The following is a 21,251-nucleotide window of genomic DNA, read 5'->3' on the forward strand; positions in this document are numbered from 1 at the left end:
AAGTCTGCTGCCGCAGCCTCTCAATTTCACCGTCACCACTCCAACAATAACCTCTATGAACAGTTCCAGTCTGGTTTGCATCGTCATCACAACACAGAAGCAGCCCTCATCAAAGTCAACAACAACGTCCTTGATTGCAACCGACTCCAGACTTTTATCCCAGAAAATCACTGGTCTGCAGGACATCAAACTCAACCGTTTCAAACTTAACAGTGATATAACAGAGGTTCTCCTTATTGGCTCCAAGTGCATCCTCACAAAACTTTGTAGTTTTTCTATCACCAGCAGCTCCTCTGTTTCTTACTCCACCGAGGTGAAGAGTCTGGGTGTTATTATCAACATCAGTCTTATCATTTCCGACCCACATCTGTCATGTCACTTGGGAGCGTACTCCCATTTTCGTTAACATCACTCACCTTCCCCACTCCCTCTCACTCAGCAGCACCGCCACACTGGCCCATGGCCCTGGTCACCCCCTATCTGGAGTCCAAGAACACCAGAACTCCTTCCATCCATCACATAACCCAAGTTCTCCATGAACTCCAACTGGCTCCAAATTGAACAACGCATTCGCTTCAAATTTTTTACTTCTGTCATTCAAGGCCATCCAAAACCTCACCGACCTCCCCCACATCTACCCTCAGACCTGCCTCCTCTCTCAGCCTCACAGTACCTCCAGCCTTCGTGACCTCCATGATGTCCAGAGCCGTCATGGAGCCGTCAGCCGCCCAATAATTATCAAGCAGTAAGTTGTGGGAGTCCATCTCCTCTGAATCAAATAATGATATAGATGCAGTGTCAGCCAGCAGCTAAAACCTTCCCTCAAAAAAGTAAAACCGAGATAAATTTCTCTTAAGGGAACCTTTAATTTGCACACTGCCAAGAGTCTGAGCTCTTCGGTGCACTTGAAAGTTTCCTTTAATCCACAAACTCTGCCCTACATCCCCTTCAGAAGCACAACAGTGACACCAGATAGAAGGGGAGGAGGAGGAGGAGCAGGAGGAGGAGGAGCAGGAGGAGGAGGAGGAGGAGGAGGAGGAGGATGGGACACGCAGGCCTCGGGCCATCAGCTCCACTCAGCCCTCATTTTTAATTAATTCACCATGAAGGATTCAGATGAATTTTGAGGATAGGGGTGCTCGTATACCATGAGAGATCAGACGAAATGTTGGCTTGGGCAAAAGAAACAACAGCCTGTCTCCTGGAAAATCTTCTGCTGATCATGGAAGCTCTTTCATAGCTTCACATCCACACGGATGAAATCGTTTCTCAGGGACGGAGCCATATTAAAGCAGTATTTGGCTGCTGCCTGCAGCAAAGGCCATAAACAGAGGGACTTGTATGATGGTTCCATTGAGACGAACTGAAATCAGAGGGCCGAGCGTCCTAAAGGGAGCGATGTGGGAACAAGCAGGTTTTAAATACACTTCCTCTGTCCTATGTGGCTATATTCATTCTGCAAGGGCTCATGCTCACTTTCAAATTATTGGCCAGACGTCCTCGATAATGGTTCATTACCTCCACTGGGATAAAAATCACATCTGACATATAGCAAGATACCTTTCCTGTGAGTATTGCTGCTGCGTGTGTGCAAGCTTAGTTTGCTGCAAATGAATTGCATTGCTTTGGATCAATAAAGTTTTCTGAATCTCCAGTCTGGAATTTATTTAGATTGAACCTGACAACCCAGAAAAGACCAGTTTAATTGAGGGCATACATTAATTTGACCAAGTGAACCTCCGAACGATAAAGACAATGTTGTGTAATTACATTCCCTTTCACATTAAACTTATTTGGCTGCCTGTAAGTAAAATTTAAAGCAGTATTTTCAGGCCAGGCTCACATTAAAGCAGGGGTGCAATCTCTGAGCGGTATGAAAATATTTTTTTAAAAAGCCTCTTAATCTCAACATTTTTGTTAATTTCACTACATTCATTATTTACACTCTTTGCATCTATACATTTATTACTTTAGGATGAGCTTATTAGGAACCAATTTATGGTAGCTGATATTTTTGTAAGGTTTTAATTTAATCCTAGATTTTTGCTGATAAAAATCAAACAACCCAAAAAAACGGCATTTTAAAGAAAATGCTAAGTCTCAGAATGGAAATGACTCCTTTAAAGGATACAGTCAACCCAGTGTTGATGTGCTAGGTATAGAACGTTAACACCTGCCAACCTGCATACCGGTCGTGGCGTGTGACTCAGCAGGTCGAACAAGCCACAACTGCAGCTGGAGAATTTCTCTCACCCGTGTTCTCCGTTTGTCGTCTTTAACACAGGAAGAACCCTGCACAATGCAAACAGTGTCCCACGACACTGTTCTGGTTTTCCTGGGCATGTCTGTGGATGGATGAGACGTTTAGATTTGTGAAAGGTGTGAAAGTTTGTGTTTTTCTTTTCAATCCAATATCAAGCTAAAGTGAAGTTGGTATTGCCGGTACTGATACTTTAACAAAAGCTTGAATGTGTTTGAAAATTCCACAGCACCTCAAAATCACGGACTGATTTCCTATTAGAGGAAAAAAGCAGCAACAACCAACAGGATGCACTTAACACCAAAAAAAAGTATCAGACCGTGATAAAAACTTGTGTGTAAATCTTTTTTAAAGGGGCAAAAGGAACTCATGACATCGCATTCGTACAAAAATTGCCAATTGCTGACCTCTCGCTCTAATTCATGAAGTTGTGGTTAGTGAAAATGTTAAGTGGCTGGATATTTTGGAGATCCACCAGCCACAGTGGCTGGAGAGCAAAGCAGTGTTTTGTTCACACATTAAATGAAATGACAGCAGTAATGTGAAACTTAACGATACAGAGGCTTTCATTCTTTTATCTTCAGACTAACATTTTGTCGTGAGTGAAGAAGGTTCTGGGTGGGATTCAGTGGTGAATCTAAAAAGGTTTTCTTACTGAAGCATGCGGTCGTCCCGACGCACACGCACATACACGCAAACAGTGTGAGGCTTTGCTGTATGCGCTTTGCCCAAAGTCATCTCTTTCTAATCCTCTCGCACTGCTCTCTTCATCTCACTTCTTAACCTCAGAACCCATTCACCACCCTGAACCTCTGATATGGAAAACACAAGCTGCAGCCTCCCGCCCGGCCATGCAGTCAAACCCAGCCAATTGCTCATTGAGAAATTACTCTCCAGACTGCCAATAAACTAGCTTTTAAGCTGTGTGGGCTGTAAGTCGCTCGGGGGGGGGGGGGAGGGCAAGAGAGCTCAATCTACTGCCAAAAATCATACTCATTGTACCTAAAAGAAATGAAAAGACAAAATGCAAAAAGCCTGTCGGAGGTCTGATTCTGAAAGAAATTACTAGGAGGGCATGTCGGGGTCAAAATCAGAGCAGGTATGAAGGTGGATACGAACGACCCGTTTGTACACAATCTTGCTATAAAGGCGGGAGATTTTGATCTCGTGTGACCCTGTGATTCCTTCCAGGGCTTTTTATTCCTGAGGGCAATGTTCAAAAACAGATTAATTTCCAAGGCAACTTTGGCAAAAATATGCGTGAAAAACTAATGACGGCAGTAACTGGTTGTTTCATGGTAGAGTTGAAGGAGCAACTGTCACTGCAACACATGGAGAGTTATGGGAAGGATAATGCTTTCATTTAAGAAAGAAATAATTGCACTTGGTATAGATTCATGAGAAAACGTCTCATTTGTGGGCTCTTTTGTTTACCCCATCATGACAAGATACATTTTATGAAAAGAAAAATATTTTCTGGGTTTTTTTTCTGGAAAAGCAACATTTAGCATGAAACAATAACTTGACAACTTGCTTATATTAATATCTGGTCTTAAATCATGAGGCGCTGCCGAAGGCCAGTCTGATCTCGCTCAGCCACAGTTGATACCGAACCGTATGCAGCTCCATCAGTCAGCCTGTCTGTCTTCATTCTTTACTGCTTCTACAAATTCAGGATGGCAGCAGCTGATCCCAGATGACTATGGGTGAAGGCAAAGCACACCGTGGTCAGATCCCCAGTCCTTCACATGGCAAACGCAGATAATTTACCGTCACCAGCTCGCTGTTTGGACTGTGGGTGCCGCCATAGAAAACATCCGCCTGCACTAGAGATCACATATATAAAACCGTATTTTTTTGCATATGTCTAGTCAAAAAAGGTTTGTGGCAGCTTTATATTGTAAAAAAAACATGAATAAAAACTCAAAATGTTCAGTTCTATTGCATACTTTATTGACTTTACCAGGTTGATTTGTATAATGGGGCTTTACTATGTGTATATGGTTGCTAGAATATGTATGCAAGTTTGTCTTGTCTGACATTTCTGTATTCAGCCGGGTGAACTGATGGACTGGTGACCTATTCAACATGCACCTTGTACTGTATTTCATTGGTTGGAAATCGGCGGCGACATGCTCCAGTTCCCATGATGCTTCCTTGGATGTAAAAAAAAACTGGATGGAAGTATGGAAGGATGGTTCCTCTGATCTACGTATGTAGTACATGATAATACCTGCACGTGAATCATCTGAATAAACTAGTCTGCAATCAGAGATGAAACAAACGCTTAAAGAAGGTTAATCCAGCTTTGAATGAGGTACACAGTGATATGTAGAAGAACCCTTTGCTTCTCAGTAACCTCATGAAAAACTTACAACTCCCAGTGTCATTTAATTATTCACGTATTGTCCAACCGAGAAGAGCTGCATTTATAGTGAGGACAGCGAGGAGCTGGTGTCGGTATGTGTGTGTTTGGGTCGTAACACCAATATCCTAAAGTAAAAAAGGGTTAAATACAAAATGTTGTAAATTCAATTAGACGTTTGTGCTGATCTCCACATGCTATGTGGAATAGGTCTAAAACTCAGCGTAATCCAAGTGTGGTTTTTCACTACTGGTGCATTTATACGACATACAGATGCAAGTCTGCAGTGGCTTTACACCCTCTGGGGACGTCTAATTTAAATGGTGTCTTCACTTTGCTTTTTTTGTCCCATTTGCCTTTGTTCCTCTGACGGCACTTCTCTTTTATGCGCCTACTTCCCCTGACCTCTGAGAGCTGGCAGTCTTGTGTCGTCCACCTTCTCCGGCGAGTGAAAGTGTCTGGCGGGCAGGCAACACGACACGCTACATCGACGCACTAAAATAGCATGAGGGGAAGCGCTAACTCATACAGCTGCTCAGCAAGTCCTCACATCCGAAACACAAACCACAACCTCACACAAACAGTGGATGAATTTCCTACTAAAAAGTCAGAAACACTTTCCAAGACTGTTGTGGGGAATATCTCATTTGATCCACGGTGGTTGATCAAGTCACCTGGCGAGCCGCTTAGGCCATCAAATCTCTTGAACAAAATGCCCACATTGTGAGCTGTAGTTGTGTTGAACCAGAGCAGCACACTTATCTGAAGGTCAAGTACTCCTGCAGGAGTGTGACCGATAACTCAATACTGACACAAACTGCGAAGGTGACACAAGGCCGGGGTGTTTTCTCTATTCAGGGCATGAAGGTCAGTGAGAGAGACGGAGAAAGAGCCGCTCGCTCATCCCAACATCCCACCAGCACTTAAAACACACGTCTCATGCCAATAAAATGAGAAGAAATGAAATGAATAGAAAGAGAGCGAGCCAAGGCGAGTGGTGATTAATGCAATTGTGCACGTCTCCCAAACAGCAATTAAAAGGCTCCTCTCCGCACAGAGCAGCTGCTTTCCCCTTGGTCGGGGGGGAGGACACTTTTTATCGGTGTTGTGCTGCAGAATAACTGCTGAAGTTCACCGAAATCAAAGTTCAGACGTCGTCTCGGCTGGAGAGAGACGCTGCACTGTGGTGATACCACAGACTTCAACAGTAATTTAAACAACAACAACATCTTCTTTATCTCATGTGCCCATTGCAGTTATGTAGAGTGATTATCATACTGTGACCTACTCTGCGGCATAATACACAATGTATATAACAAGAGCCAGAGCAGGAGGATGCATTGCAACAACCGCATGTGTTTTTGAAAGAAGAAAAATGTTTGATTTAAGTCCTCATGAAACTACAGTAGGAAACTAATTAGGAAACAGCCGGCTAAAGCCGCCATAACCCAACCACAAATACACATTAGGAAACATTTTCTTTTAAGCTTTTGTGTGCATTTTATACCGTTATGTGCTGTAGTGTTTGACTAGCAAAGGTTATAGCAGGTAAACATATTCAGATTTTCTATTTGAGGAGAAATTGAAAAAAACAAATGGAATAAAAATGGCAAATAAAGGAACTATGGTTGAATGTCTAAACAGACGAGTTGCCTTTTTTTTTTCCATCTCTAACTCAAGACACATTACGACCAAATGTAGCAAATCAATGAACCTTTGAGATTTTGAGAAAGCCTATTATTCAACAGAATTTTGTTTTCTTTTGCAGTCCATCAGTTCAATGTGTTGTTTTGTCTTCGTCTTCATCCCGTGAAAACCCTTCTTTTGTCCATCCAGTACATGTAATTTAACACCAGCCTCATCATTTTTCCCATCAAACGAGGGTCTGATGCAGTCCGAACCTGAGCTTTCACCTCAAAAAGTTCCCGAAACAAGCAGCTCATCTCAATATTTGACAGTCAAGCAATGTGTAACATGCAAGGCAACATCAAAACATTTCATTTAAGAAACACAAAAAAAAATCTAAATAAAAATAAATTGAATTTCATAATCCAACTCAATTATTACAGCCATCATACAGTGGATCTCTCCCCCCCCCCCCCCCCCCCCCCCCCCCTTTGGTGACGTTATACTTTGAATCCAAAACGTGATCAATCCAAATTGCACATATCTGGCCGTAGCATGCACCTGGCATCTGGAGTTGCTTTGGACACTTGGGTCCGACATGCAAGAGCATGCGGAGAGCCTGTAAAACACACAACACACTGGAAAAACAGCTGAAACAAGCCAAGTGTATATGGAGCATTTGAGCAGCAGGGGAACGAGTCACAGGAGAACAATATGATAAAAGACACTCAAGGCAGTGATGACAGGAGCGACAACATCTACACATCATGACAAGCATGAAACTTCCACAGTCACATCTCACAGTTTGATGCAGCCTCGACAGACACTGAGGGAAGAACTGGAATCATGGGGATGAGCTGATGGTGGATGTCTTGATCAAAGTCAAATAATGATGAATGAATCAAACATTGGCTGATTGATCCCCAGTATATCAACACCCGATGATGTATATTCAAGTATCAAAGTGCCGAATGCATTGAGAGAAAGACTCACAGTTTTACAATGCCAATTTTGCGTTTCCATTAATATTAAGTTATTCTTACATTAGCCTTGTGTTACAGCAAGCTGATTGCATCAAACTCACTGATAAATTATGGCTAAATATCTCCACTCATTAGCATTTGAGCACTTTTTGCTAAGCGACGCCACCGATGACAATGACGATCTGAAACTACTTGGTGAGAGATGAATGTCATGAGACGACCACCCATCCCTATCATGCAGAGCCACAACACAGAGACGACAACGTGTTTGTACCTCTCTCGGTGTAGCGGGTACATTTTACAGCTCGCAGACAACTCCTCTGCAGCAGAACAAGAAGAAAGAGTCACAAGGTGAGAGGAGTTACCTGTACAGGTTTTTAGGTTTTGTTCTTCAGGTGCCCCTCCTTCATTTGTAGTATAAAAAAAGACACATTTAATAACAAAAAAAAAAAAAATCACAATAAATTCACATTGAATAGATATTTTAACAAAATTCAATCAGAAAAAAAAGACTTCAAGAGTTATGTAAACTCATAATCAAATCATTATAAAGCAATGGTTTCACATTTGTTCCACCTCAATAACCCAGGAAAGACTTTCAGGGCAGAGGCGCCTCCAGATGTTAACACAAGTTGCATCTTTTAATACATCCATCATAACAACACCTAATATGGACCATTTTCTTGCACAAAAACCACCCATGACAAATACTGCAATGTGTGTAATTTACTATGAACTTGAATTCTTTTTGTTCTTCAATCACAGGTTTTCTTAAATCACACCGTTGTTCACGCTCCTCGTCTTCCTCAGCCAAACTGACACCAGAAGTATGAATGCATGGCGCTTATGTCCAGATTGGTCGAATGTTAGGGTTAGTATCTTGATATTTACAGTAAATCTAACCAAGTACTGTTTTCTCTTTATGAGAGAGAGAGAGAGAGAGAGATGATGAGGATAAGTACTTTAAGACAAGCTAAATGTAACAGGGGAGCATGTATGTGTGACAAATACTCATTTTGTTTATGGATGTGAAGTGGCTCTTAATCAAGACTTCCCTCCTCCTCGTTTCAAGTGGAGAGAAGAGCTGCAAGCTGTCTGTGTTTTTCAGGAGTTTGTGCAGGTTCCTGTGCGAGTGTTCGGACTGGCCCCGGTGATTCAATCCTGCCTTTCTGCTTCACTCTCCCTTGGAACAGGTGAGCGAACTCTGCTGCATCCGTTTCCCCACAGAGGGACGGAGCAGAGCAGGCGGTTGTTTCAAGCTTTGACCGTGTGAACGGATCAAACACTGGGCACGCGACCAGATGTAGGGTTGGTTGTTACTGTCAAAGGATCCACTTTTGGCTAAAAGGTGTTCGCCACTGAAATCAGCTGAATGAGGCATTGGCATTGTGGCACAACGCCACCTCAACTGGGATGCGTCACTGATTTGCAAACTTCTCCTGGGCTGTCAACACATTTCAGCGTGACTGCTATGGTCCATTAAATGTAAAATAGGACAGAAAACTAGAGGCTGCATAAGTAAGGGGTGGGGGGTGTAACTCTGTACAAGGTCTACTTTATTTAACTATACATTCATAGGAATCTGTTCTCACTTACTGTAAGTACTTATTTTTCTGTCTCTCTTTTTATCGTAACACTGATTTGACACTTCATATAAAATAAAGACAAGAAAATTATTTGTGTATCCATCTGTGCATTTCATGCAGAACACAGCAATACATTTTAGCGGATAAGTGAAAGGATAGAGGAAAGCTGTATCCTTGATATGAAGACAAAGATAACATTTATGAATATTCCATGAACTGTCTTTAGCTTTCATCCAACTAGTCAAAAACAAACACTTTTATACTTTGAGTACATTTCAAAGCTTGCGTAGGTTCATACTTGTATATTTCCAAAGAGGGGAAAAATTTAATGTTTTCATTTTGTTATTATGAACCATACAGACATTTTATTTACACTGCAATTCCAAGTGCAACAGTAATCACCACTGCCCAAGGTTGAGAATCGTTATGATTTTTTTTAATTGCCAAATATTAAAATGGCTAAAATACTTAAGTTGTAAATGGAAAGGGAATCAAATAATGAAGCAAAATGAGCGAAACATGCAAAATTCCTTTTGGTGCACACGACCTTCAAAGTGTACATATCACGTGGGAGGCTGCCAGCACATGCTTTAGTAATGTGAGAGTTCAGGTGTGTGTTTGAACCAAGGTTTAGGTGTGCATGTATAATTCATCACGCAACAAAGAACCCGGGAGCTTTAAGAAGCAGGACCCACGGAGGAGCTCCTGCAACAATCATCCTGGAAGTGCTCCAAGTTTGACCGGGCAAACAGCTTGTTTGGCAGCCAGACAGTTTTAACGTGATGCAGTCACGATATTCCAATAAATGGCTTCGACCTTCTCGCGGTCACAACTGTCACTGAGGTTTGAACGGACTCGAGACTTCTAATGGAACTAGGTCAACTCGCTGCACGGTGCACAGAGGAATCCCCTGTCGGTGATGTCCACCGGGATATAAACAAAGAAAGGGACACAGTGTCACATGTGAACTCATGATAATCTAACTGATCGCTCAAAAACGATTACATGTATGAGGCACGATCCTATTTAGTGGAATAAAAAAAAACGTACGGAGCAATAAAAGTTCACTTTAAACTCATTTTGTTTATCGCCATCCCTATCAAACAATTCCAGACAGCAGATATGGCATTTTCAGACACACACCTTCAACTTACCCCATGCTCCGAAGATCTAGATGCTGGCTTTGGGACTGGCTCTTCTAACTAACCCCTTTTGTCCGTTTACCTCCTGTTTCCGAAACGATTCCTTTCTTCCCTGAAATCCCGTACGTAAGTTACATTTCCCAAAAAAAACAAAAAACAAATCACTTCCGACTCCAGATTCCCCCAGTTTCCCCTTCAGCAGCACTCCTCTCTCCGCTCAAGTCAGTTGTTGTACTCCAGCCAGTCTGCCTGCCTTTGTCCGTGGGTTTCCACGGCGTGCAACACCCCGGATCGGTCGTCTCCGTGCGTAATTACGCACCGTGGACGTTTGGTTCGGTACTACCGGCCAGGCAGAAGAAGTAATGTCGATAAAAAGTCGAACAGCTGAGAGCATTTGGATCAAATCTCCGCCAGGACTTGAGTGCTGCTGTGCTCCTCTCCCGCCCTAGTGGCAGATCTCACTGGGATCCCATTCAACTCTCTCGAGTGGGACCACGGAGCTTCTTTAGCGCCATCTGATGGACACAGACAACGCACTAAGCGGATCCTCCTGGCTCCAACTCTCCGTTCAAATGTCAGAATGTGAAATATAATCCATGGAAATGGCCCACGGACTGCCTTAACCCTCAACCTCCCATAGTGCGTGTTTGTGAGGCGTTGCGTAATAAAAAGATCATTTTAGACACTGTTGAAAGAGCTCACGCTTAACAGTAAATTAGATAGATAGATAGATAGATAGATAGATAGATAGATAGATAGATAGATAGATAGATAGATAGATAGATAGATAGATAGATAGATAGATGGACAGACAGATAGACAGACAGATACATAGATAACACCTCCACATAGACAATTCCAATCTGATTGTTCCGCTAGTCTGGTTCTGAAAAAAAAAAGTAACATGAAGTAAGTAAAGTAGCATGTGCAGATGGATCAATGAGTAGATCAGAGACTCCAGGTCACTGCCATTTTTAATTTCTATTATTCTTGAAATCAAATTAAACATTTTATAAACCTCTTATTGTTTTAGAAGTGCTTCTTAAACCAGCTTGTGTTGTGAGTACCACCAACAAGCATTGGACTACAGATTGAATTGTGTTGAGGAATTCTAAATAGAATAACATTTCATAAAATAAACATGTGTTCACATAGCTTACATTTCTTCTTGTCAAATAAATCCAAGGCCAGTAAAGTGAAAGATATATTTTTGTTTCAGCTGATTCGAGCTTCACTGTCAAAATCACAAATGAAATCTGGTACAAAGTCTGGTCAGATGGAGTCACCATAACCCCATTCATTTATGTAGACTTTGGTTTAAATTCACCACGGATTTTAAATAGATGATTTATTTGCATGAATATGGGACGAGCATGAGAGAATAGAGACTCAAATGTAGTGGAAGAGCAATAGGAGCAGTAATCATGCTGCTCAGTGGCCTGTTAAAGCAATGCAGCTGATAGCTCTTCTCTACTGCAGGGAAGTAGCGGGAATCATGACATCTCTGCCTCACACGCAAGCTCCCCCTCATTTAGGAGGGCACTTCTCAGTTGGTCTGAGGTAGTTTGCAGCACAGCTGGACAGCCAAGGCAAGACAGAGCTAAACCGTCGAGTCTTTGCCTTTAACTCGCAGGGCGTTAATCACCTCTGGCAGCCTAGTGTGCCGACACAGATGGGTCCTCTTGTGGAAGAAATACCCTGCTTCAACAGTTTAGCAAAAGCTAAATCAGACACCACAGCCATATTCACAATTACTATCACTGGTGTGACTGATACGCAGAGAGACAGTCGAGGCACCATCTGCACGAGAGGTACTGTTCAGACAGGAGACACATCTTTAGATTTAAGTGAATTGTTTGCAACGAATATATTGTGGACTTCACATTGGGAAGGAATAAAAAAGTAACATGAATAAGTAATGCTAAAAAAACAACAGCTCAGTCAAGCATTGTGCAGATTTCCACAGTCCTCGTAACAACCTCTTAAATCACTCACCATTCTGATAAATGTTCACCCACACAAGTTATGAAACATCACATGAGGATAGCTCAATGCAGAGTGAAGTGTGACTTTCAGATATGATGAACCTTCTGTAAAAATCAATAAGTAGCAGGTTCAGCTTTGTGGTAAATTGTAATTTCTCCTTTGCACATTCTTGCTGTTCTCTGGATGTGCTTCACAAGGCCGTCCCCTGAAATGGTTTTCAAACTGTTTTAAAAGGAGTTTCAGAGATGCCGGACACTTCTTGGCCCTTTTGTCTTCTCCTCTATGGTTCATCTCATCCAAAACCATCAGGATTGGATGAGATGGTTTAGGTCAGGTGACTGTGGAGGCCAGGTCATGTGGCAGCACTTCCTCACTCTCCTTCTTGTACGGTAACCCTCACACAGCCTGGAGGTGTGTCTGGGTTCATAGTCTTGATGAAAAATAAAAATTATGGTCCAATTAAACCCAAATCGGAAGCGATGGCATATTGCAGCAGGATGCTGTAGTCGCCACGCAGGTTCAGTGTGCGTTCATTTTTGAATAAATCTCAGTGTCACCAGCAAAGGGCCCCCACACCATCACACCTCCTCCTCCATGCTTCAGGTGGGAACCTGCATGTAGAAACAATCTGTTCACGTTTTCTGCGTCACATGAAGACATGGCTGGTGGAACCAAAGATCTCCAATTTGGTCTCATCGGGTTCAGTTGATGTAGAGCTATGTCTGCTACGAGAACTCTGTCTGGTATTTATCTGGGTTGTAATCTGAGATGTTTTTTAACATGTGATTTCTGATTCTGGTGACTCAAATGAAGTGATTCTCAGGAGCAGTAGTGACTCTTGGTCATCCTTTCACTGGGGGCACATTCAAAGTTTTGGCAATCTTCTGCACTTGACTGCAGCTTTGAAGCAATTTTTTTTTTAATGTCAAAGTATTACATTTCAACATCTCTTCAAGCTATATCCTGCAGCGCTTAGTAAAGCTCTTCCTGAGGACTTCAGGGTTTTTCATATTCTTAGAGTAATTCAATGACGTATTTAGGCCAATGGCCATTTAAAGCTTAATAGACAAGAATCAATATCTTGTCGTCAAGTAAATAGTGTTTGTACATGTTTGTGAGAGCTTGTTGTACTTGAAACATTTGCCCATGAGATGTTTTTGCCCCTGCTGTGACCTCGTTTTGACCAGCAGGGGGCCGCTTGCCTTCTTTCCAGCACCGATGACGTCACGCCCATACGTAATCAACCAGCGACCGCTTAGGACACGAGGATGTGTGACTCCACATCTAAATCTTAAGAAAATTGAGTTTTAGCTTTTAATTTGTTATATTACTGACACAGATTCGATCATTGGAGATTTGTAGGAGAGCGAACATCTAAAAATGGGGGATTTCTCGTCGTTGGGTTTGTCGGACTGGCTGATAAATCAGTGTAAACAACTGGGAATCAACAAGCCCACTCCTGTCCAAGTAAACTGCATGCCAGCCATCCTCGAAGGTAAGACACCAAATATATGGCTTAAAATACATCCGTGGGCTGTTTAACTTTGTGAAATATCTAACAGATTGTCTCAGATCCACTCGAAAAAGCAGCCTCGACTAAAAGTGCGGTTATAGTCAAATGCTTGATTTTGTGTTTGTTCTTCAAGACTTCCTCAACCACTTTATTAAAACGGATGTAAGTGATCTGCCTGTCACCTATGTTATGCCTATATATCTTGGGGGGGAAAAACAACAATGGTAACTAGAATGGCTTCAGGAAATTGAAAAGAAACCACATCATTTCACACAGAGACAAATATTAGACCAACAATGACCTGAAATGACACAGAAAGATCGAAATAGGACCCTAAAAAGCCAGCGTGCCTAATAATCCTGTTGTACAATGAAATCACAGCACAAACAGGTAAAATAAAGAAAGTGATAGAGAAAATGTAAAACAACTGCAAAAATGCCGAACGACCAACTAGACCTACAAACCGACCAGAAAGATATGGAAACAATTTCAAAATGGTGCAAAATACATCAAAAGTCATCTAAAATTGGCAAACTAACACTAATAACAAAATGAAAACTAAAGAGATGCAGCATTATCCAACGTGATTACAACGACAATTTAGAAGTTTAAGATATTGGGCAGAAAACTGATATGAAATACTAGAAAATAAAATACCTCTGTAGAAGTCAAAAGATCACTAAGTGTATCTACAAGATGGAACAAAGCAAAACAACACATCTGGATTGTTTGTATCGCTCATCATTTTGGTCTCTTTAGTTCTTTTACATGTCATGACCCCTTGTTTTGTTTTTTTGCTTTTTAAAGTGTTTATGACTTATGCTAGGAAAGTCTGAATTTAGTTTTATTACTTCTGAAAAACTGACTGAAAGAGCTGAAGGGAAATCTTTCAGACAAGTAAAGTAAAAGTACAAGTCCTTTGCATTGGATTTGTGTTTCCTTTTCGTGTCAGTGAATGAGTCGTGTCTTCACACAGGTCGGGATTGTATGGGCTGCGCAAAGACTGGAAGTGGCAAGACGGCAGCGTTTGTGCTACCCGTGCTGCAAAAACTGTCAGAGGAGCCATACGGTATCTTCTGCCTGGTGCTCACCCCAACCAGGTCAGTGTTGTCATGGCAGCCAGCTGGAGGGGGTTTATATCAAGTGTGTTTTACATACACAATACAATACAATACAAACTCATCAAGGGAATTGATTTATATTTTTAAAGAAAAAACTGTATTTATTCGTTAGTCCTACTGAATATGGTCATTATATAATGTGGTGTTGTGGAACTGCATAAAAAGAATCATACAGTAATGCAGTTTGACAAACCATGTTTTATGTTCAATGTTATTTATATATGTTTTGGTGAGTTCATGAAACCTATGGCATTGCATACTATTCATTCATATTGTGTCCTCCTTCTAGTAGTTTTTACTGAAGATAGTTGTCATTTTCCTATTTCAAAGTAAAAAACAAATGAAAAAAAGATCTATATTCATTTTACAGATGTCCGATTATATTATATTACGTTATATAACATAACATAAACAGACACTGCAGCAACTGAAGCAGAGTTGTGTAGATGCTCATTTTTGAATCGCTTCCATACTCTCCATCCCAAAATGTTCTAATACAGGGAACTGGCCTATCAGATTGCGGAGCAGTTTCGAGTCCTGGGGAAGCCTCTGGGTCTGAGAGACTGCATTATCGTCGGTGGAATGGGTAACTATGCACTTCACTGCAGGCAGCTTTTATTTCTGTTTATTCAGCTGAAGCAACGCAGCTTGAAACGATGGCCCTGGGCAAGTTTCCTCTGGTATCCTGACCTCGGTCTTTGTTTTTTTTTTTTTTTTTTAAGGCACTTATCGTAGTAAAACTGCAGATAAGGTTAATACATTTTATTGTGCCCATCCAGTCATTCCTTGTGGACAAGCACAAATGCGAGAAGAGTCTAGCAGCAGACGTCTCTGTGTTTAAAGTCTACATCTTTGGCTCCAGTTGAGTTTCACTCTGCTGTGGGTTTGTGTGCAGACATGATGGCTCAGGCCTTGGAGCTGTCCAAACAACCACACGTGGTTGTCGCTACGCCGGGCCGACTTGCCGACCACATCCGCAGCTCCAACACCTTCAGCATGAGCAGGATCCAGTTCCTGGTGAGTTGTTGAGTCGCAAAAGGAAGAGGATGTCTGTTTTGGTACGAGACATGCATGTGCGCGTAATTACCAGCAGGGTAAAACCAACCATCTATCTTATTTTACACAAAGGTCTTGTAATAGATTTTTCATTCAGATTTTATTGCTTACTTTTCGTTTCCATATTTGTGGAGCCACAATTCATAAATGTAAAATAGCTGCAATGCAAGGGACCTATATTATTACGTTTTCCTGCCCGTGTCAAATCCACAAGTATTTTCAAGTTGTTATGAATCAGGGACTGTGTTTATTTCCACTCTATTGCATAGAACATGAATTCACTGTTGTGATGGTTTTAATGAACACTCTTGCAGTGACGACCCCATGACAGAAAAATTCTGATTTTTACAATATTCAATCGCCAAATTCAGCATGTGTTTTATGCTATTTGGTATTTGAAGTTGCAGTTTCTGTCGATTAATTGTTCTTTATGTTGGGTTTTTTTTGTCGTCCGTCAGATTTTAGACGAGGCTGACCGGCTGCTGGAGCAGGGCTGCACTGACTTCACCAAAGACCTGGAGGTGATTCTGGGGATCTTGCCGGCCAAAAGGCAGACGCTGCTGTTCAGCGCCACGCTGACGGACACCCTGCAGGATCTCAAGAGCATCGCCATGAATAAACCGTTTTTCTGGGAGAGCAAATCCGAGTAAGCTGCCTGCTGAGAGTCAACAGCAAGAAATCGGTCAACACATAGCCGGCAACTATCCTGCACTAGATGCATCAAGATTTTTGGTTCCCGTCTCAAATGCTCACTGCAGTAAACTTTGCGTGTTACAAATGGAGCACTTAATTCAAGGCCGTGTGGCTAGATTTCTGATATGAGCAGTAGTTTAGGTTCAGTTCTTGCACAAAAGAATTTGAATGTTGAGAGAAATCAAGTGTGTGTATATATATATGAGTTTAAAAATTGTTTGTAGCTAAATGACCTGGTAGGTTAACTGTGTGTGAAGCAGCTGGAATACAGATTTATGTGCTTATATCTGCACAGGCTGGCACAGATGTGATGAGATCAAATTGTGCCCTTGACTGAAAAAAAAAAATGTAATACCTGTAATGAGCAATAGTCATCCCATATCGCAAAAATCCTCTGATTCAAGCTTAATAAATGTTTTATGGGGAATTCAATTACTCACTTTTAGTTAAAGGTCAATACCTATTAATGATATGAGTAATGCAACAAAAATTCCATTTTAATTGAACATTTTATTTTGCCACCATGTGGACATAATTCTGAATAATGATGTGAAACATGCAATCTTTCATTTTGAAAAAGATTTATTCTATTATGCTTTTTTAAATGGAGCTTTTGTTCCTCCTTAATGCAGCTGCTGTCAAAAAATAGACCTATCGTCTATTGTCTGCCTTGTCGCACCTGGTGGAAGCAGCACTTTGTAATGTGGCTGCAGACGAGCCCGGTAACTTGTGAATTAATTGCACATTTGCTAAGTGATCAATTGCTAATATGCAATCCAAGCGTCATTTGCCACAAGCTCCGTGCATAATGTGTCACCATTGTACATCTTTTCTTTAATTCACATGTGCTTCTCTCAGAGCATGTTTATGATTCAGAGTAGAGCGCTGTAGTACTTATAAAATACATATTTATGTGCACATTATTCCAGTGCATGGATAATTTACATGATCATGTCAACATTTTAGACAACAAGAGAATTATTCAGTATGGTGCGGTTCTTGGCAGATCTTTGTCACAGTGTTTCAGGAAAGTCGCATTGAAATCAGTATTAAAGTGACTTTTCGTATATGAAAGGCGCTAGCAAATAACATTTTTATTATTATTATTATTATTAAGAAATCTTTTTTCATGTGATATTGAATCCCTTCAAGGATCAGTGTTTCCATCTGTCTGATTACTGCTTTATTCTAATAGTACATGAGGCTTCGTTGTGTGGTGGTTTATCATGTTCTTGTTGTCAGAACTCGGACTGTGGAGGAGCTGGACCAGAGATACATCCTGACCCCAGAGACAGTGAAGGACGCCTACCTGGTCCACCTGATCCAGAAGTTTACTGACGAGCATGACGACTGGTCCATTATCATCTTTACCAACACGTGCAAGTAAGAAGTGATTCAAAGACTCAATGTACTGCAGGTTTTTAATGTGAGTTTAGTGAGTGAGTGAGTGAGTGAGTGAGTGAGTGAGTGAGTGAGTGAGTGAGTGAGTGAGAGTGAGAGTGAGAGTGAGAGACTGTAATGTATGAAGCTTGTCATGTTTAATTACTGAAGTCTGGACTGAGGAATGTCCCTCCTTTGTTGACGTTTATTACTTTTTATGAAAAATTATTATGATTAATATATCTTCACAGGATAAAGAAATCACTTTGTACAATAATAAAAAAACAAATAAACCATAAAAATGAAAATTACATCAAAGGAAGAGCAAGTCTAAAAGAATTGCTGATGAATTCGTCTATTGATTCTGAGAAGACAACAATGAATTATTTATAAAGAAGTTTATGAATTCAGATATACTTGGGGGGGGGGGGTCTACATATCCACTGCTCTAGTGCTCACACTTTTTCTTGCACTAAATATTTGCTCTTTCATGCTTTTTATTATCATTCATATTTACAATTTATTACGAAGCGGTCAGGCTTGAGCCAAGCTTCAACTTCATGTGACAAAATATTGAAAACTCTAAAATGTTCAACAGGTACAAATGTTCTCGTAAGTAAAACACTATATAAAAACAAGAAAACATTTGTCATTGATCAGGCAATGAACATATGAGGACAATGACATTACGTAATGTTATAACTGATAAACGATGTCGCACGAAAAGAAGTCGTCTGATGTGAATGGCGAATTTTCGCGTGTGGTGGCAGTCCGTAACATGGTTCTTCTTTTTGTTAATTTAGTTGACTTGAGAAACGTGTAATTAGAAAATGTGTATTTGCGTTTTAGGAATTGCCAGGTCCTCACCATGATGCTGCGAGAATTTAACTTTCCAACCATCTGCCTTCACTCCATGATGAAACAGGTGAGCGGTGTCTCAAAGTCTTTGTTTCACGGCTCTCAACACCCCGGCATCAGCAGGTAGACGATAATTACAGTGGAAGCCTGCCGGAGGACGTTTAAGGACGGAGCTGCAGGAATGACAGCTGAAGGGCAAAACTCTATCCAAAGCTGCTTTACTGGTTAATGAAGTTTTCTTTTGCTCGGAACTTGACTTTGTTGTGAGAGGAAAGCGAGTTGTTCGTCACACCCCTGTGTCCTTATCAGCCTCGACTCTCTGATGTGGAAACGAGGGTTTGTCTCATTGATAAAGCCTGATGATTAAAGAGAGGGCCGAGGGATTAAAATGGATTAAAAGCAGACAAATGAACCAGCTGGATAAATGACTTGCCTTTTATATTCTCCAGAAACAACGGTTTGCGAACCTCGCCAAGTTCAAGGCCAGTGTCTACAAGATCCTGATAGCCACAGATGTGGCTTCGAGGTAAGGAGCCTCTTCAGTGTTTCCACAACCTCGCCCGTCTCTCCGAACTGAACGAAGATGGAAATTTGATGGTGTGGTTTTGATCTTTTTGTGTTTGTTTTCATCTGTTTTGTGATCCACAGGGGTTTGGATATTCCAACTGTTCAGGTTGTCATAAATCAAAACACTCCAGGCCTTCCCAAGATCTACATCCACAGAGTCGGGCGAACGGCAAGAGCAGGTACAAGTGATACAAGTGATCTTGTTCGACTTGAAGGAGTCCCTTTTTTAGTATCAGTGACACCAGATGACGACTTTTAACATCCGACATACATGGGATTGCTGAGTTTTGCGCCACACTTTTAAAGTGTTGTGAGATGACCATGTTGTTGGTGTCAACAATAAAGATAAATTGAATTTATTTAAATCTGTCACACAAATTGCAGCATTTATAACCACAGAGCAACGTGACCGAGCATGGTTAACAATCTGCATTTTGCACTCTGATGGCAAGGATGAACTTCTCATGGCCCTGACATTAATGCAACTGTCCATCTCTGACCTGAGGTGCAAAAAAAAAAGTTATACAGAAATGAATGATTTTTAATAGTCATGTCCTTCAAATCTTAAGCCTGTTCATCACAAAGCATGTAGCTCCGCTTTAGTATGATGATTGGGTTGCTGCATCTGGGTGATGAGGGGCAGATGATCCCTCTTTATCCTCATGTTTATTTTATTTATTTGAAACAAAGGATTGGTTGAAATTAGACAAATTGAAAAGAAAAACTAAATATCCAATAAAATAAAAATAAATAAAAGCCCATTTCAATGTAATACACTTTTGACTTGTTTGAAAAGGGGTAGGAATGTTTGAGCATCAAGACTGAACTGGAAATTCCTCTAATGGCGGTTGAGCAACTGCCATCTATGGGTGAAAACAGACGTCACTCTGGACAAGGCTGCCAGTCCAGCACAGGGCAAACCCACAGAGATTGACTGTCACACATTCATTGTCAACCTCCAACACCTTCTGTGCAAATGAGAAGTGCTCCACTATGCCACCATGTGGTTAATTTAGTCATGAAATCCCATAAAAAGAGAGTTGTGTGAGATTTGAATACATCTTATTTGTTGCACTATATTATTTGCCTGCAGGGAGAAATGGAGTATCCATCACTCTGGTGACGCAGTACGACATCCACCTGGTTCACGCTATTGAAGAACAGACTCGTAAGTTTTTTTCCCCCCCCCATCATATTTATTTAGTTAGTGGTGCAGATCAATTTGTCCTCTGGGTTAGGGTTAGTTAGTTAATGGTGACCCTGCAGCTGGATTTCATAGGGTTAGTACCAACAGGTTAACATGTACATTAAAGTATTTATTCATGTTCCCAGAGTCCAAGCTGAAGGAATATCCCACCAAGGAGAAAGAAGTCCTGAAGATCCTGACCCAGGTCAACGTGACCCGGCGGGAGTGTGAAATAGTACGAATGCTTTTTTTTTTTCCCCGCCTCTCAAATGCGCTCACCTGTTAACTTTTTCAATGCTTCAGAAGTTTCACAAAAACATATAATGAAATCAAATTAACTTTCAAACGTCACACCGTGGCCTGTGTTACAGAGACTCGAGTCCACAGACTTTGATGAGAAAAAGGAAATCAACAAGCGGAAACAACTGATCTTGGAGGGGAAGGCAAGTCCGCTTGTTTTTCTTGAACGGTTGAAGCATGTGTTGCTATTTTTATCATTACTCGAGTTCACTATGCGAGCTGTTGAGACGCGCCATTGGACAGGCTGAACAAAGCCTTATTCCTCAGCTCCCACGAGGTGCCTGCTGTAGTTTCCAACAGGAAGGACGTCTAAAGTGTGGAAAAAATAAAACGTGGACCAACTGCCGTTTCAGGACCCAGAGGTGGAGGCCAAGAGGAAGGCCGAGCTGGAAAAGATCAGGAACCAGAAGAAGAAATTCAAGCAGAGAATCCAGGAAGACATTGAGAGGCAGAAACGTGGACAAAAGAAAAGAAACTCCATAAAGCATCAGCAGATGAAGACGAAAAAGGCAGTGCAGAAACCAGCGAGCTAAAGACCTGGTGTGTGTGTATATAATGCAAGTGCATTTCTTCTGTACAGTGTAATTTTTGATCAGCAAATAAATGTCATACCATAAACAAAAAGGAGA

General features: G+C 41.3%; 2 protein-coding genes across 2 annotated transcripts in view; one reads left to right on the plus strand and one right to left on the minus strand.

Annotated features, from left to right (window-relative positions):
- The window catches only part of LOC308137927 (homer protein homolog 3-like), a 48,302-nt gene extending 38,003 nt beyond the window's left edge, over positions 1–10,299 (minus strand). The window contains exon 1 of the mRNA XM_080506830.1: positions 9,975–10,299. Coding sequence (XP_080362956.1) covers positions 9,975–9,979 — 5 coding nt within the window. The 5' untranslated portion in view covers positions 9,980–10,299. The remainder of the gene's footprint in view (positions 1–9,974) is intronic.
- Positions 10,300–13,231: 2,932 nt separating this feature from the next.
- Positions 13,232–21,246, plus strand: ddx49 (DEAD (Asp-Glu-Ala-Asp) box polypeptide 49). Its single transcript, XM_080506471.1, has 13 exons — positions 13,232–13,443; positions 14,438–14,561; positions 15,083–15,168; positions 15,478–15,599; positions 16,097–16,284; positions 17,574–17,714; positions 18,561–18,636; positions 19,019–19,095; positions 19,218–19,315; positions 20,230–20,304; positions 20,469–20,557; positions 20,694–20,765; positions 20,976–21,246. Exons 1-13 carry the CDS (start codon positions 13,329–13,331, stop codon positions 21,153–21,155), a joined length of 1,443 nt encoding a protein of 480 aa, XP_080362597.1. The 5' UTR covers positions 13,232–13,328; the 3' UTR covers positions 21,156–21,246.
- Positions 21,247–21,251: the final 5 nt, after the last annotated feature.

Source organism: Blennius ocellaris, assembly GCF_963422515.1.
Source record: "Blennius ocellaris genome assembly, chromosome: 12".
Lineage (NCBI taxonomy): Eukaryota > Metazoa > Chordata > Actinopteri > Blenniiformes > Blenniidae > Blennius > Blennius ocellaris.